We start from the raw sequence: 17,773 nt of genomic DNA, 5'->3' as shown, positions 1-17,773 counted from the left end.
GCCGACGCCCTCTTCCTGAAGAAGGGTGACGTTAGGGTCCTAAAGCCGTCATATTACTCCCTTGAAAGTTCAATTTGATGCCTTCATATTTTATTCTATGGTCATTGTCAATAAATAAGAACACAGAACATGTGGGTAATATTGAAGCCCAGTTTATAGGATTATATTGTGTCTTGTGTAAGCAGTCTGTTTAACCAACATTAAACAATGGTTGAACAATAACTGCTTACAGCTAAACCTGCCAAAACAGAAACTGGGTGACTTAGGTTCCTCACAGAAACATAACCTTAGAAACTTGGGTGTCATTTTTGATGAAGCTTTTTCTTTGGAGGGACATTTAAATCAGACAGTAAGAACCTGTTTTTTTCACTTGAGGAACATTTCTAAACTTAGATCCATCGTGTCAACAAGTGAACTCGAGATGATAATGCATGCTTTTATCTCTGCAAGACTTGACCACTGTAACAGCCTGTTTACTTGTCTAAACATGAAAGGGCTAGCCCGCCTACAGGTTGTTCAAACTCTGCAGCGAGGCTACTGACCCGCTCAAACAAGGGTGCTCATATGACCCCTGTTTTAAAGTCGCTGCACTGGCTACCAATCAGATTCAGGTTCCATTTTAAAATTCTAGTTTTAACTTTTAGAGCATTACAGAGACGCCTCCCCCCCCCCCCCCCCCCTACATTGCTGATCTGATTCATACACATACCTCCACTCGTAACCTGAGGTCAGCAAACTAAAACCTTTTAGTGGTCCCCCACAGTCATTTTAAATTCCGAGGGGACCGATCTTTCCAAGCCGTTGCACCCAAATTGTGGAATGCACTTCCCCTATTCCTACGGGGTTTGGAGACCTTCAAAAAGCAGCTAAAGACATTTTTATTTCAAAAAGCTTTTAATTAGACCAGGGTTTTCATGGTGTATTTTATGACTGTATTATGTTTTTACCTTGTAAAGCACTTTGTGACATATGTCTGTGAAAGGTGCTATATAAATAAACTTTACTTTACTTTACCTACAGTCTCGTACTTCTTTTCGTCAAATTTTTGTCATAGCAAACATTTTCATTTTGTTTAAAATTAAACATTATTTTATATTCAATGAAATTTTTATTACTTTAGCATGAATGACGTGTCACTTTATTCTGCAATCACTAAGCCAGTAGCTGTTTCCCAACATTTAGAAAGGCTTTTGTAATAGCTGCCTTATCTGCTTATCCAGGTACAAGCAATTTCTATATCTGGTAAGGTAAATAGGTGGGGTGATGGGGTGAACTATTGTTGGGGGAAAACTCTGTAAAAGACCCAGGAGAAATAAAGACACAATGAGACAAAGTTACTTTCTTTATCAAACGTGTACACGGGTGAGCTGCTAAGAACAACTCACACCATGCACAGTGGCTTGGTAATTTTTATAGGAAAGACAGTGAGAACAGGATAAGAAAATACAAAACAAATAAAATAAACAACTCCATATGTGGCGCTAGTCTCGTCAGCAGAGAGCTGGGAGAAGGCTGTGAGAGATAAAACAATCTAAAACAATATGTCCCAAAACAGTATGTCTTTGCTGAGAAAGTCTAAAAAGATCATTCTAAACTAATCTAACCATAGGCAAAGGGCAGACAAAAGGCATCTTTGTACATTTAAAAGAAGGTAAAGAAACATAGAATCATTTTTCCTGTAACATTCCCTCCTGTTTAACTTATTTTAAATGTATACAACAATTGTCTATGAAAATTATTTATTAAGTATCTTAGGCAATTTTTAATTTCCAAAATCTTCAAAATGTCAGCATAGCAGAAATGGCAGTCATTTGGTCTAAAGAATAAAACAAAAGAAAATAATAAAAAGAAAAACATAGTAAATGAAAATCAGAGTAAATGAAATAACAAGTGGAATAAACAAGAAAAAATAATAAAACTACAAAAAATAAAGGATAAAAACCTTATATTTTAAAACGAAAACTTACAAAAATAAAAGGATGAAAAGTAAAATGAAAACTTTATATTTTAAAAATGATGAAAACCTAATATGTAAAATGAAAACTTCAAAAAAAAATACAAGGATGAAAACCTTATATTATGAAATGAAAACTTAAAACTTCAAAAAGTACAAGCATGAAAACCTTATACTTAAACCGATGCAAGCCGTAAATTGAAAACTTTATGTGTAAAATAATGAAAACTTCATATTAAAATGAAAACTTCAAAGAATAAAAGGATGAGAACTTCAAAGAAAATAAAAGCATGAAAACGTTATATTTAAAATGAAAAACTTTATGTTTAAAAGTCAAGACTTCAAAAAATAAAAGCATGAAAACTTGCATAACCTACTAATGTTTTAATCAGTGCATGATCACTTGACAAGTCATTTTTAATCACCACGTCATTTATTAGCAGCTAGTACAAGTTCTCCTCTAACAGAATTGCAACGGGATGTTGTTCTTCTTCAGGCACGGCAACATAAGCAGTCATTGTAGTTGTTATCATCTTTGAAATCATTACTCTTAGGCATGGCAACACACACAACACTAATATGAGCAGTGCTATCATGATGAGACCTAGAAGAAAAAATGGCTTTGCTACAGCAGCCAGCCATGAACCGCTGAACAGCCAGTCAAGCCAGCCTTGTGCTGTAGCTGCTCCAGGTGTGTGGTCAGTGACATATTTTTGCAGAGCGGTCAAATTCTGCAAAGCTTCATAAATGTCTCCTCCAGTTTCGTATCCATCAGGGATAAAAGTGCAACATGTTTCCCCGATCAGCTTGCAAACTCCTCCTTGTGATGCTGTTAGCAGGTCTAGTGTCAGTCTGTTCTGCAGCACCATCGTTCTGATGGCCTGCTGTTCTCCTGCTAAGGCAGTTCCCAGGGTCTTAGTCAAGTTGATGTGTCGTAGCAGAGCATATCGGTTGATTTCCACATGATCCCGCACCTCGGCAACTCCAATGCCGGGGATCAAGCTCTGTAAGAATTTCACTCCACCTCCCCAGATGCGAAACTCTCCCGGCACTCCAGTGTCCACAGTAATGCCGAAAGAATTGGGTGAGGTGAAGTCCACTTCACGTCTCTGTCGGCGGCTTGGGTGATGTGCAACACGTTGCATGAAGAAAACGTGATCTGATAATTCCACCAGGGCGCACAGACCTCCCCAACCTTCAGGGAGTGACAGATAAGCCTTGTTGCCACATAGGAAGTACCAGTCAGCCAAAACTCTGGTTCCTCTGCTGCTGGGTGCCGTCCGTGCACATCCTGTCTGGTACTGAGTCTTTGTTTGTAGTGGCATTCGGTAGCTGTAGTCGGAGCGACAGTTTAGGCCCATCAGCGTCGCGTTACTGGCACAGGTGGCGTTGATTGAACAGGCCATACACTTCCTCTCGTTCCTTGGTGGGCAGAAAGTGTATATGGACTTACATAGGTGAGTAGGCAGCTCCCCCACTGCCCGCGAGCCATTGTTCATCACACATACTGGCAGTTGTGATGCATTCAGTTTGTTCAGTAGAATTACATCAGGCAGTGGGTCTGAGACTTGGGGCCAGGTCAGTAGGTAGGTCTGTCCGGAACAGTTCACATTTGTGAGTGATGATGACCTCCAGGTTGCTTTTGCTGGGATGCTGTAGTTGGCTTTGGACCAAAGAGTACCGTAGCCTGGATGTGTTGCCAGGCCCAACAGACACCAACTGCGATCTTCAGGTATGCTGTACGGCCACAGGCCAGACGTCTGTGAGGATAGGGGCATATGGGTACATGCATAGCAGTCAGTTTTGTTATTCAAATGAGCTGTAGTGTTCATAAACTGCCACCAGAAGTTAGTGGCGTAGCCATGGGGAAACTTGGTGTACTTTCCTTTGTCATACAGTGTCTGCCTTTTCTCCACATAGCGTGACTTGTTGTCCCTCACGGAAGCAAAGGTGAGGAGCCCGGCCATGGTCAGGGCCGCTGCAGTTGATAAGAGCCATCACGTCATGACGACGGAACACACCCTCCTGTCGCGAGTAGACCCCCCGGCCAGGAAAGCTGACCCCTCCACCGGGCGAGATCACAACAAGCGGGCAAGCCTGCCGTCAGCTGTGCTTAGATGGCTTCACTGACTCGCCTGCAGTGACTCTGATGGATCCAGGATGGTCGTTCCGCAATTTTGCAAGCGGTCGGTGTAGTGAGGAGGACTTGGTATGGCCCCTCCCACCTGGGTGTGCTCCAGTTTTTCCTTTGGAGCACCTTGATCAGAACCCAGTCACCGGGCTTTAGTCTGCAAGACACTGGAGAAACATCATCAGGTTGTTGATTATGTACAATGATCTCTTTGTTTTCTAACAGCTTAGACATCCATTCTGCTAATGTGTTTTCTCTGATTGCTTTGTCTATTGGTTGACTGGTACTAGGCAGTGGAAACGGCCTGCCATGAATGATTTCAAATGGAGTTAGTTTATGGGAGCCTTGCGTTAAGCGCATCCACATTTTCACTAAACCCAAACATTCAGGCCACGGCCTTCCTGTTTCTGCCATGCATTTCCTGAGCCTTTGTTTTATAGTGCCGTTAGTTCTCTCTACAAGGCCTGTGCTCTGAGGGTGATAAGCACAGTGGTGTTTTATGCTGAAACCGAGTGCTTCAGAGACCTTAGTGATGACATCATTTACAAAATGAGTGCCGTTGTCTGACCGTATCAAAGCTGGGATGCCATATGTGGGTATGAAGTGATTGCACAGGCACTTTGCTACTGAAATTGCATCTGCCTTTTTCACTGGATAGATTTCCGGCCACTTTGAGAACACGTCTATAACCACTAGGGCGTATTTTGACCCTTGACATTCGCTTAGTTCAATAAAATCCATATGAATTGTGTGAAAAGGATGAGGCGGAGTTGGAAAACGGCCTCTTTGTGGTCGCAGGTTACCCTGAGCATTATATTTTTGACACGTCATGCATGTTCTGACAAATTGTTTTGCTGAGGTTTCAAAATTTACAGTGTAGAATTTACAGTGTAGAAATGAGAGTATTGTGTAGAATTTACAGTGTAGAAATGAGAGTTGACAATACTGGTCAGTCCCCCCGTTGACAAATGCGTACAGCCATGAGTCACTAATGCCGCCATTTTGTGGAGGAATTTTGGCAACACTGGCTTGCCATAACATATCATTAAGTCGTTTGTCAGAACTGCACCGTGTTTTAGCCATTTTGCCTGCTCTGCTGTGCTTGCTGCTTTTTGTTCATTTTTCAACACATCCAGTGGAATCTGATGTGTGTTTACTGCCATCAATGTGATGTTTGCCTGTTGTGCCGCCTATTTTGCTGCTCTGTCAGCAAAATTGTTGCCTGTAGTAATGAAAGAGTCAGTAGGCGTTGTAAGAGGTTGGCATGCTGGTTTGCCAGTTGGTGTAATCATTCCTCTGTTATGCCAAATTTTTTGCAAAATGATGCACAGCAGAGAAAACATACTGGCTGTCTGTATGTATGTTTATTAGTTTGTCTTTGTGTATTTAGCTTTCGCGTATCACAGCTATCAGCTCAGCGCTCTGTGCAGGACATGAAGAAGAAAGTGGTTTTGCTTCTATTATTTTACTATCTGTGGTTACTGCGTAACCTACACAATTTCGGCCTGTGCTGTAAGGTCAAATGCTGTTCTCCTAGCTTCCACACTTGCTGATCATAAGGTGGATCTGGGCCTGGAGTTTGTTTAAATCTCAGAATGTTGTGATACTCGGTCGGTTTCTGGCACTCAGGTGTAATACCAGAAAAGAATGGCATGACGGGTCATATATGCATTTAATAAAGCACCTGCGGCCACTTGCTGTGTGTACTAGTTCTAAAAGGGCAGTTAATTGTTGTACAGTTGTGTGGCCTGAAGCTGACTTTGCAACTAATTTGTCCTCTACTCCTACAATCTCGTGGGAAGTGACCTTCCTCTCCACGGTTCTAGCAGGCGTTGTCTCTATGTTATCTGCTGTTTCTGCGTGGCTGTCTGCAGCCTTAGTGTCTGTGACTTTGCTCGCCTCTCTGTTCCTGATAGCCACCTGTGGATTAGTGTTTTAGTCTATTGTCAACAGTCAGCCTTATTTTGAAGTTACAGAAAGCTTCTTCTTTTTTGTTTGTCTTGGTTTGGGAGAATAGATGCAACTCTACATTTTCACTTAAGGCAGTTTTAAATAATTTCTAGTTTTTCAAACAATTCATGGATCTCACACATTTCAAACTTTCAAGTTAGGGTTGTTTCCCATTTATACATATATATATATATGTATATATATATTTAACTTTGCATAGCTCACAGCTCTAAACCTAGGCATTTTTCAATCATATGCCTATCACTATGTGTCACTGTGATTCTCAAGTATTGTCACAAGTTCGTTTAAATTCGTTTCCAAAACCAACAAAATAATCAAACAAAAACAAAAAACATAAACGTGTCAGGACACAAAAGAAAAAAGAAAAATGCTGCCACCCGAACAAGGCAGAAGTCTGCATATGTTGGCTTGTAATAGCATGCAGCTTGTAACATGGTAGACTAATGTGCCTGTGTTAATTCAGCTCCATATTATTGTGTGAAGTTGCACTGGGTTGGGAGTGGTTTTGTGTGTGTCACATTTTTGGTGAGCCAATGGCTGGAATGGGGTTGGACTAATTAGAGGCAGGTGTACTTGATTGCACTGATACACCGGTCCTCTTATAGCCCACACTACAAACACTGCTGTGTTGTTTTGTCTCTCTGTGCAGGTATGTAATGTGATGAAATCAGATATGTTTGGGATGGACGGGTTTTGCCCTATGAATTTTATATTAAGTGTGTCGTTTTGTCTCTCTGTGCAGTCCAGGGCCTATTATATGCCACAGCCTAAAGGCAGCTGGGTTGCAGAGGCTTGAGTGACCACTGACTATATGCTTGCAGGGTGGTGGGTCTCCAAGGACGACTTCTAACCCCGTTAAAGGCAACATGTGGAGTGCAACTTGGCTGTGTGGCATAGCTGGCTCTGGCCTTGGGACTGTGTGTTTTTATACAATTCTTAAGTGGGACACTGGACTGTTTTATCTTTTATCTCTTGATATATTTTTTGTCAATAAATTATCTTTTAGAATTTTATTGACTGACATCTTTTTGCCCACGACTGAGACGGTTGGTCAGACCTAGAGTCTTTCTTTGGGTGTGTTACAGCAGCTTCTGCTCTAAAAGAAACAAATAAATAAAAAGAAAAGAAAATGTGGAACATGCTCATCAGCTTAGCAGTGTCTACATATTTAATTCAGCTTCTCAATCCTGTAGTTGTAGCTGTTGTCTACAGGGTTTTGCTTATTGGTTGTTATTATAGGTGTGCTCTATATCTCAGCAATGTGTCATTCTAGGATGATAAGTTTCAAGCTGGTCAAGTGCCTCTATGCACTTCATTAGTTTAGTTATTCTCCGTATTGTCTTCATCTCACATGTCATTACACTGAGTTTCAGCAAACCTTAAGCTTGATGCAGACTACTGCTTAACAATTATCCACCTCACATCATAACCGATTAAGGTGCCTCTTCATATTAATATTATGTCATTGTTCATATTATACCCTTTGTCTTATATAACAGCAATAGCATATTATAATATTTTATCAGTGTGTACCACTATACTACTCCTGAGCCAATTTGTTAGTTAGATCATCTTATTCGGCAAACAGATAATTTAGAATTCATCCAATCTGCGGTCACATTTGTTCTCTCTGTTGCATGGCGGACCAGGCAGTTCTATTATAATATATTATTCATATTTTATTTTGTATCCATCAAGGGCTTCAGATGACCTGCAGAATCATCCTTTTCCCAAGGTGGAGACAGTTACCTTTTCACACACTGTCCTTGGCTGAACAGTGACACAGCCTTAATATACTTTATTTATGTTATTAAAATATTTTCGTGTGAATTATTTGCTTTATATTCATTTTATACATGCTGGGCATGGTCATCATGCCAACTGTGTTTCATTGTTAATATCACTTTACAGGTTGTTATCCTTGCTATTATTAATTTCAAGTACTCTAAAGATAATTTCTACTGTAACTTTCCCTTTGTTCATCTTTATTTCGTACTTTTTATATTTATATCTACTCAGTGGGGTCTGTTTTCAACCCTTTTAAACTACTTCAAACTACTGTGATCTCTAGTTTTCACTTAATAAGGGATTATTAAGTTCTTCCTGATATGGGTGTTGCTGCAGATGCGGCTGCAGGAATGAGTGATGGCTTTCTAAAAGGGTTGTGGGAACTGCACAGTGTCTCGTCTTCTGGTTTTACTAAACTGGCAGTTGAGTTCTGTTCTTCTGACTGTTTATATTTTGTTTTCTTAAATCTCTCAGTTTACAGACACTGTTTTTGTCCGGCGTCTGGACTTTTCTTTTCTCACCACTGCTCGTCAGCAGGAGTGAGTTTTAATTTCACTTGCTTGATTACCCATCTTATTTATGTATTTACTTATTTTTGTTTAAGTAATATATACACAATACAGCTGCTATCACCTTCGCTGGTATTAGAGACGAGAGTGGTTGCTCACACGCCCTTCTACTTTCGGACTATTTCCAAAAGCGGTGTGAACTTTACGAGACGGAACTCGACCGTTCTCTCAACTCACCAGCACGTCAGTGAATAGCAGTAGAAGAAAAACACAGTAGGAGCAGCTCAGTCTCTTATTGGACCGTGAAAATTCAGCTTGCTCCATTAATTAAAACAATACACACACACACATTCACATTCACAGCTTCGACGCGCGCGACCGGAACCCTTATAATAAGGGGAGCTCCCAGAGCTACTTACTCCCTAGACCCAGTCTAGACCCAGCTGGGGGAGCTACCCAGAGCTCCAAAGCTACCAGTCGACGAGCTCCCAGAGCTACCAGTCGACGAGCTACGCTACCAGTCGACGAGCTTCCAAAGCTACCAGTCGACGAGCTACTTCCGCTATTTTAAATTCCCTGAATTCAAAATGCGCTTTTACGCAAGATTGTGTCAGTGTGTCTGTATCTACCTGGTCAGTGTCGCCGGGTCTGGTCCACCTCGATCGGGCCCCACCACCGTGGGTCGCTTTCTAAGAACGTTGGCCAAGACTCGAATTTAACGCTCTTGGTCTTTTATCACACACCTAGTATGTGAGCTGTCGACAGGCGAGCAACGTGGACTGGTCACGGAGATGGGACACGATGGAGGCGCTCCGGCTCCGAAGGACCAAGAAATGTTGGGGGAAAACTCTGTAAAAGACCCAGGAGAAATAAAGACACAATGAGACAAAGTTACTTTCTTTATCAAACGTGTACACGGGTGAGCTGCTAAGAACAACTCACACCATGCACAGTGGCTTGGTAATTTTTATAGGAAAGACAGTGAGAACAGGATAAGAAAATACAAAACAAATAAAATAAACAACTCCATATGTGGCGCTAGTCTCGTCAGCAGAGAGCTGGGAGAAGGCTGTGAGAGATAAAACAATCTAAAACAATATGTCCCAAAACAGTATGTCTTTGCTGAGAAAGTCTAAAAAGATCATTCTAAACTAATCTAACCATAGGCAAAGGGCAGACAAAAGGCATCTTTGTACATTTAAAAGAAGGTAAAGAAACATAGAATCATTTTTCCTGTAACAACTATCTTAGTAGTAGAACTCTCACCTATAAACAACAAAGCTGATACTTTCTCATGGAAGTTATAGAATTTCATCACTGATATGCAAACTGTGCTCTTTCACAGGCTTTAGATAGTGTGCTGATGATATTGCAGTTTTACTTGGACTTTTAGCACATTCATCCATGGTCCCATAGAGAAGATGGCAAATTCCCCACTACTTATGAAACATTTTTAAGTTACTGGGGAATTTGCAATTGAACTGCTTCTTTCTGGTGAGATTGGCCAATTTATAATCATCTTGTTCAAGAAAATGATTTGGTTGAAAGTTTATTTTAAAAAAGTTTACCATTTGTTCTTTCACGAATACAAACAATTCTGTAAGAATTTTTGAATTGTGTGGAAGAAAAATTGTACTAAAGGTTTTGTACAGACAAATTCAGCAAGTTGAATGTGATTCCTTGTTTTCCAAAAGCAGTGCATCACATCAAACATATAATTTTACATTTACATCAAACGTTGTTTCACCAGACTTAGACATCACAACACCCACAATGCAGGTGTAAGAGTTACTTGTACTTGTAACAAGTTGTTTTCCTGAAAAACGGAAAACAACTTGTTACAAGTAATGTGGCAGAATTGATGACCATAAAGCTGCTGAATGCATGAAAATCAGAATCAGAATACTTTATTAATCCCTAAGGAAATTATGTGGATTAAAAACTATCCACTATCCACTACCCCTTATGATAGTAACTCACATACCTAAGGGCTTGGAAACTGCCAAGCAAAGACTTTCAGCCTAAACCTGCCAATTGAACCTGAGAAATTGAAGCTAGGAAAATAAACCAGATGTTCTCCAATAAATCATCTAAGGTGTACTCTCAGCGGTAGGTGAACAACATGAGAACAAGTACCTAAACAGGATCCTGTAACTATCATAGTGGTAGACATTTAAGACACAGTCTTAAGTATGAAGAGTTGGACGGCATCAGGCCCTGACATGATTCCGCCTACTGGTTAGAGAAAGTAACTGCACTCTGGCACCACAAATGAACCAGCTGCTCATGGATGAAATACAACCAGAATGGCTAACTGAAGAATCCCCAGAAGGAGCGAGTCCCATCTAACTACTGGCCAATAAAGTGCCTCAGTACCACACAGAAGCTTCTGTCAGTCATAGCAGACAAGATTTAAAGATTGTATGATAATAAAAACAAAACAGAGAAAAACATAATTGACCCCATACGAGTAAGTGCTTTGGTGACCGTGGGAAGGAAAAACTTCTTTTTAACAGGAAGAAACCCCTAGCAGAACCAGGCTCAGGGAGGGGCAGCAATCTGCCACAACTGGTTGGGGTTAGGGAAGGAAGACAGGACAAAGACACGCTGTGGAAGAGAGCCAGAGATTAATAATAACTAATAATTAAATGCAGAGATGTTTATAAACACTTAATGAGAGAAAAGGGTGAAAAACAGTGCATCATGGAAATCCCACAGCAGCCTAGACCTATTGCAGCATAACTAAGGGAGGATTCAGGGTCAACCTGATCCAGCCCTAACTATATGCTTTATCAAAAAGTTTTAAGAATACTGGCACATGGCTCAATACATGAGTGGGGCTCAGAAATAAATTGTCATGAACACAACATGGAAAAAACTCCAGCTCCTGGTAGGTAGGGCAGTCATTTCAAGCCAGTTGCAAAAGTCAACATCAAGTGCAGGATTCACCAAGGAGATGCTCTGTCCCCACTGCCGTTGTACGTAGACCTCAATCCCCTCACCATATCAAGCCATATCATTGACAAGGCTTGGTACGGATACTGACTATGGAATGGAGAAATGGTCAGCCACCTCCTCTACATGGATGACATCAAGCTGTATGCCAAGAGTTAGCAAGACATCAACTCAGTAGTCCACACCTCTAGGATCCAAGTGTAGTCAGATGGAAAGAAAGGGAAAGTAGTTAGAACTGAGGAAACTGCACTACCAGAAGGCAGCAATGCAGACATCGAGAATAGCTACAAGTACCTGGGGATCCCACAGGGAAACAGGAACTGTTAAGAGGAGCCTAGGAAAACCGCAACCACCAAATACATGCAGATAGTAAGGCAAGTCCTGAAGAATCTGCTGAATTTGAAGAACAAGATCCAGGCAAAAACACCTGGGCCCTTCTCATTGTCAGATAGCCTGCTAGGATAATCAGTTGGCCAAAGAAAGAGAAGCCACTGACATCAAGACAAGGAAACTCCTTGCCATGTGTGGAAGGTTTCAACCCAAGTCCAGTACTGTGAGACTGTATGCTAAGTGGAAGGAAGGTAGCCAAGGATTAGTGAGTGCCAGAACCACTGTCCAGGATGAAACAAAGATCCATGGGTACATCAGGAAGATAGCCTCAACTGATAGTGTGTTTCATGAATACCTCAAGCAACAGAAACATAGCTGGAAGAGGAATAAGAAGAGGAACCATCATGGAAGGAAAGGCTGCTGCATGGGATATACCACTGGCAGATAGATGAAGTGGCTTATATTGAAAAATCCTACCAGTGGCTTGACCAAGCTTGCCTAAAAGACAGCACAGAGGCACTAAGCATGGCAGCACACGAATACACCCGAAGTACAAGATCCACACCAGGTGGTAGACCTGATGCACTTGTGCATCTTTGCACAGGTGCAGGCTGTGCAAAGAGGCCCATAAGACAATCCAGCACATAGCGAGCTAAGATTCTGTGGGACTTCCAGATACAGAAAGACAAACAGGTGATGAACATAGTAGTGGTGGATAAGCAGAGGAAGGCAGTCGTAGTGGCAGATGTAGCTATCCTGAGTGATAGCAACATCAAGAAAAAGAAACACGAGAAGCCAGAGAAATAGCAAAGGCTGACAGAGGAGCTTAAGAAGCTGTGGAAGGTGAGGATATCAGCAGTCCCCGTGGTAATTGGAGCACTCAGGGCAGTAACCCCCAAACTGGGTTAGTGGCTCCAGCAGATCCCAACAACATTTCGAGATGTCCATCCAGCAGAGTGTAGTCCCAGGAAAAGCAAAGATATTGCCCAGGACCTTCAAGTTAACAGGCCTCTGGTAGTGGGCTTGAGCTTGAAGGATAAGGGGTGAGTTGGAAATTTACATAGCAATGTTGATGTTAGTATGGCGAATAACAGCTGAGAATGTTAATAAAACATGTAATCTGTCATTTAACAGTTTCACATGAAGTAAACAGGAACATGACTATTTCATTATTTTTATTAATGTTTGAAAGAGATAATCATGAAAATGTTATTTTAATGTGATTGATTAAAATCTTAATATTAAAGTCTGACTTGTACTTTTCAAATATATCTTAAAATGAAATTTTCCAGAAATGTGTATACAGTTGCACTCATTTAGAGTTCAGGTAAGTGTCCTACTTTTGCAGACAAGCTGTCCTATTAAACCCAAAAAACCTCACTGAAATAGGAGGCAGCTGGATCTTTTTCAAACCTTTACACAAGCATGTTGACAAAGGTTAACCCATATCAGAAACAGCTAATTGTGTAAGTGAATTTGGAAATGATGTTAAAATTTTACCAGATTATTATACCATATGAATTCACACTAATATTATAGCAATATTGGTAGAAATATAAAAAATGACTTAAGTTAGTCTTTTTCTTTTTTATTGTGTATTTTTTGTCTTTTTCTGTCAAATTAAATATACTACAAAAGTGTATAGAGAGTTGGAGAGAATGTGTGAATCCTTAGCTGTGAAAAGCATTGGTCTGAGTACTGTTAAGCTTATTTATATAGCATATTTAAACACAACAGCTGTTGACCAAAATGATGCACAATAAACAATAAACCAAGTACAATCAGTAAAGGAATAGAAAAAGAAAACTAAAATGCAAAACAATGACTATGCTTGAGTGTGGGCACTCGGCACAATTCTCCGTGGTTTTCAGGGTTTTCCATTAAGTCATAGTACCCGGTACCAAGTACGTTTTTTGTTCCTGCTCAGCCAGGGTTCCAAGCAATCTGAGCAGGTACTAAAATGTGACATCGTCAGACTGCATGCCACTGATTGGCTGGTCAGTAGCGTCACTCGATGATTCATGAGAACATCTCGAAAATCAAGGCCACCATTCATGAAACCCAGCAATGGGGGAAATGGCTACGAAAAACAACACTGTGGTCCCAGAGTCTGACGAAGCAGCAGGTATATTCTTGCCTTGACATACACCTTTGTTGTAGCGCTTGTGTCGCATATTAATTATGTCACGGACGCTCTGACACCTTTGGCAACCCGCAAAGTAAAAACTTCATTGCTCTGCCTAACCATTTGTGTTTTGCCGCGTACATGACAATAAACTTCTTGAATCTTTAAACTTGACAACAACCACACACATAACCCCTTTATCTTGCATAAATAGGTTGCTGATTTTCTTTCCTCGTTTCAGGTATTACCAGCAAAATAGTTGCATGTTTAATCATCTGGGAATTTACCCAGATTTATTTATTTATTTAGACAGAGATCTTGACCCCCCCCCCAATGTTCAGCACAAAGTTACGCCGATGTTAAAGATAACAGTTTTTCTGAAGGTCTTTATAGAAACACCAAAAGATGAAACGCATAGAAAAAAAATCCTTTCGATGTTTTTTCTTTTTCTTTTTTAAGTTGCAGAGGTACATTCGCTACAACGTGACTCGGATTGACTGACTTTCCATTATAATCCAGTAATGTGCATGGTTATTGTCATAGCACAGGAGTGGGTAACTCCAGGACTCGAGGGCTGGTATCCTGCAGGTTTTAGATGTGTCCTTGATCCAACACAGCTGATATAATGGCTAAATTACCTCCTCAACATGTCTTGAAGTTCTCCAGAGGCCTGGTAATGACCTAATCATTTGATTCAGGTGTGCTGACCCAGGGTGAGATCTAAAACCTGCAGGACACTGGCCCTCGAGGCCTGGAGTTGCCCACACCTGTCATAGCAACACTGCCGAGCTTCCCGTAAAGTAATTAGTTTGGAAAATGTGAACGAGGGCATACATTTTTGGATTATTCATTGTATTTTAATACGTTTTTGCAGCTGCTGAAAAAGAATATGTGGCCCACCATGTAAAATGAATTTGACTTCCCTGGTCCACATGGACTTACACTCATCAGAGACTTTTTTAGGTACAGCTGTTCAGTTGCTTGTCAATGCAAATAAAGTCCCAATCAAAAGTTTAAGACCACTTGAAAAATGGCAAACAATCATATTTTGTGTGGTTGGATCTTAACAAGGTTCCAAGTAGAGCTTCAACATCCAACAAGAAGAAATGGGAGTGAGACAAAATATTTTTTGAGCATGCAATTTATTGAGAAAAACGCTTCAACTGAAACAGGATGTTTTACAGCTGCTCAAAAGTTTAGGACCACATTGTCATTTTCTGTCAGGTAGTCACACTGCCATGACATTCTGATGGCAAAGGCAAAAAACTTTCAGTTTTTTAACATGGTCAGGTTGTTGAACAGCATAAGCAGGGTCTCTCACACCATCACTGTTGAGGTGGGACATAGTAAGACAGTCACTTGGAATTTCTTAAATGATCCTGAGGGTTATGGAACGAAAAAGTCTATTGGAAGACCCAAAAAGATTTAATCAGCACTGAGCTGGGGAATCCACTTGGCTGTCCATCGAGACACCCAACGACCCAAATTAAGGCCGTTACTGGTGCCGACTGCAGCCCCATAACCATCAGACGGCATCTGGGACTGAAGGGCTTCAAAAACAAGAAATGTCTTTAAAGGCCTCGTCTCCTGTAATGCCATAGAACTGACCATTTGGACTTTGCAATAGAGCACCAAACATAAGACATTGAAAGGTGGAAGAAAAGTTTATTCTCTGATGAGAAAAGAATTTAACCTTGATGGTTCTGATGGTTTCCAACGTTACTGGCATGACAAGCAGATCCCACCTGAGATGTTTTCCATGTGCCACAGCGGAAGAGGGCGCCATAATGGTCTTGGGTGCTTTTTCCTTCAGTGGAACAATGGAGCTTCAGGAGGTGCAGGGACAGAACACATTTAACCTTAAAGCAGATGGGCCACAGCTGCACAAATCAGACAGACAGTCCAACATGTTCATCTAGCATCTCCTTGTCTTACAGGATTGCAGCACTGTGTTCATTCCATGAAGTCCTTAATGCAAATTAAGTAATTTGTAATGAAACAATTTGTTTTACTTGATTTCCAGTTGATTAGAATCATTCTCTTAACTGACTGAAACTCCACTACCATCAAATGCAGTTCTTTTTTGCAGCCTGGGCATTTTCAAACCTGGACAAAATTTGATATCTATAATAAGAATACTGACCAAAACTGCTTAACAAGAGGGCTTTACAACAGCAAATGCAGGTGAGGTGTCCTTAATGTCACAACCATGCCGCAGCAGTTTTGATGAAGTATCATCATTAATGTGCAGGGTGTGATACAAAGCCATGTATACTATTCTTAACTGAAGTATATTGTATTGATTTTGTTCCACTTTGTTTGTCATTATCATTTTAATCTCAGTGTTGTAGTTTATGTTCCTATTAAACTCAGCCAGCCTTATCTTATATCTATTCTAGCTGTCTGATGATAGTTGGAGCACACAGCATTTGTAGATTTTCTGCTCTTCTCATCTGAATGTGAAGTGAACAGTTATTAGCTGCATTGCTGCCATATTTGGGCACATATTATATAGACTGTTAGGCTTAAATGTAATAATTTCTGTTATGCTTTCTGCTTCTCTTCAGGTTTGCTGGGAAAGGGCCAATAGAAATAGGTAGCATCAACTCACAAATGATATGTTTCCTCTTGGTTGGCACCATACTCTATAACCTAGTTTTTTTCTGTCTAAATTGGGAATATCTAAGCTTGTGTGGAGTGGATAGAAGGCTAGAAGCCAAATATCTCTGTATTCGTATAAATAAATCTATCCCCCTGAGCCAGCTGACTGAACTGCACTTATGTTTCCTCACCTTTTCACCGGCACTGTTCTTCTCCCTTGTTACTTATTTACACTTCCTAAAATATCCAGCTTTTGGTTTTCGTCATTAGTTTCTCACTGATCTCTTTTGTTTTTAGTCAAGCTATAAACATGGAAAGTGTGACTTCTCACCTGTCTAAGTGTGTCATCATCAAGTCTCCCGGCAGAGCATCTGAGGACAGGTGTGATACAACATCAGTTCATTTCTGTTCACAGTTCATTCTCTCCTTATCAAACAGCTGTAAAGTGTTGCTGCAGAAACGTGTGGGGTGTAAAGATTTCAGCTCATGGATGACAACGTTTCAATATTTTACAGTTTCACAATAACAAAAGAAAAAAAAAGGATCTAAGGGAAAATTTGGAATCCAGAGATGGTCATGAGTAGTCACACCCTCTTTAGCGAGTGTTAAAACTTGTGAAGAATTCTTGCAACCAGGTAAGAGTCTGATCATTCTTGCTCGGGAGACTTTCACCCATTATTCATGCAAATAATTCCTGGAATAGATTCTGCAAGTTTTGTATCGTTGTGCATACTCTGCACTTCTGATGTCCATTCATGGATTTTCAAAGCTGACAGGCCACTGTGATGGCCATAGGCCTTCAGCTAGGGTTTGGTAGGTTGTTTCAATACCCTGGACCCTGCAGTTGTCATGGAAGAGGCATGTGGAAGGCAAAAGGTGGACCCAGATGCAGGACTTATCAAATGGAAGTTTAACTAAAAAACACAGCTTTTATCTGCAGGTAAAAGCTTGGAACACAGCTGGAACAAATCAGGGGTAATGAGACAAAGGAAGTTTAACAGAACACAATACACACCAGATGAGAGGCTATGAAAATAAAAAAGGAAGTAATGAACACACAGACTCAGACTAAGAGACGCAAACTTGACACAGACAGAAGCCAAAAACATGGAGACAAGACTGAGGGAACAGGATGGGAATACAAAAGGGAATAATCAGCACCATAACATAAAGCCTGAATTACAACAATACAATATACAGAACTATAATATGACAATAAACAAAACCCCTAAATATTCCCCAAACTCAAAACTCTGGGTCAACGACCCAAGGGATCATGACAGCCTGCTCAAACAAGCGAGCTATATTGGTGCCACATGGTGCAATGTTTGCCAAATGTCCTTTTTTTTTGAACATTGAGCATTTATTTTGGACATGGAAGAACAGAGAGGGAGCAGGGTAAAAAACAA

General features: G+C 40.7%; 1 protein-coding gene across 1 annotated transcript; it reads right to left on the bottom strand.

Annotated features, from left to right (window-relative positions):
- Positions 1–2,131: 2,131 nt before the first annotated feature.
- Positions 2,132–9,587, bottom strand: LOC146581580 (uncharacterized). The gene is made up of 2 exons (XM_085284103.1): positions 8,983–9,587; positions 2,132–4,252 (listed from the first exon to the last, which is right to left on the bottom strand). The coding sequence occupies exon 2, from the start codon at positions 3,919–3,921 to the stop codon at positions 2,398–2,400; it is 1,524 nt and encodes a 507-aa protein (XP_085140229.1). The 5' UTR covers positions 3,922–4,252; positions 8,983–9,587; the 3' UTR covers positions 2,132–2,397.
- Between the last annotated feature and the right edge of the window lie 8,186 nt (positions 9,588–17,773).

Source organism: Mchenga conophoros, linkage group LG2 (assembly GCF_057382185.1).
Source record: "Mchenga conophoros isolate Kocher_MC1m ecotype Shallow Benthic linkage group LG2, M_conophoros_male_GT1.1, whole genome shotgun sequence".
NCBI lineage: Eukaryota > Metazoa > Chordata > Actinopteri > Cichliformes > Cichlidae > Mchenga > Mchenga conophoros.
This window is presented reverse-complemented; position numbering and strand designations above follow the sequence as displayed.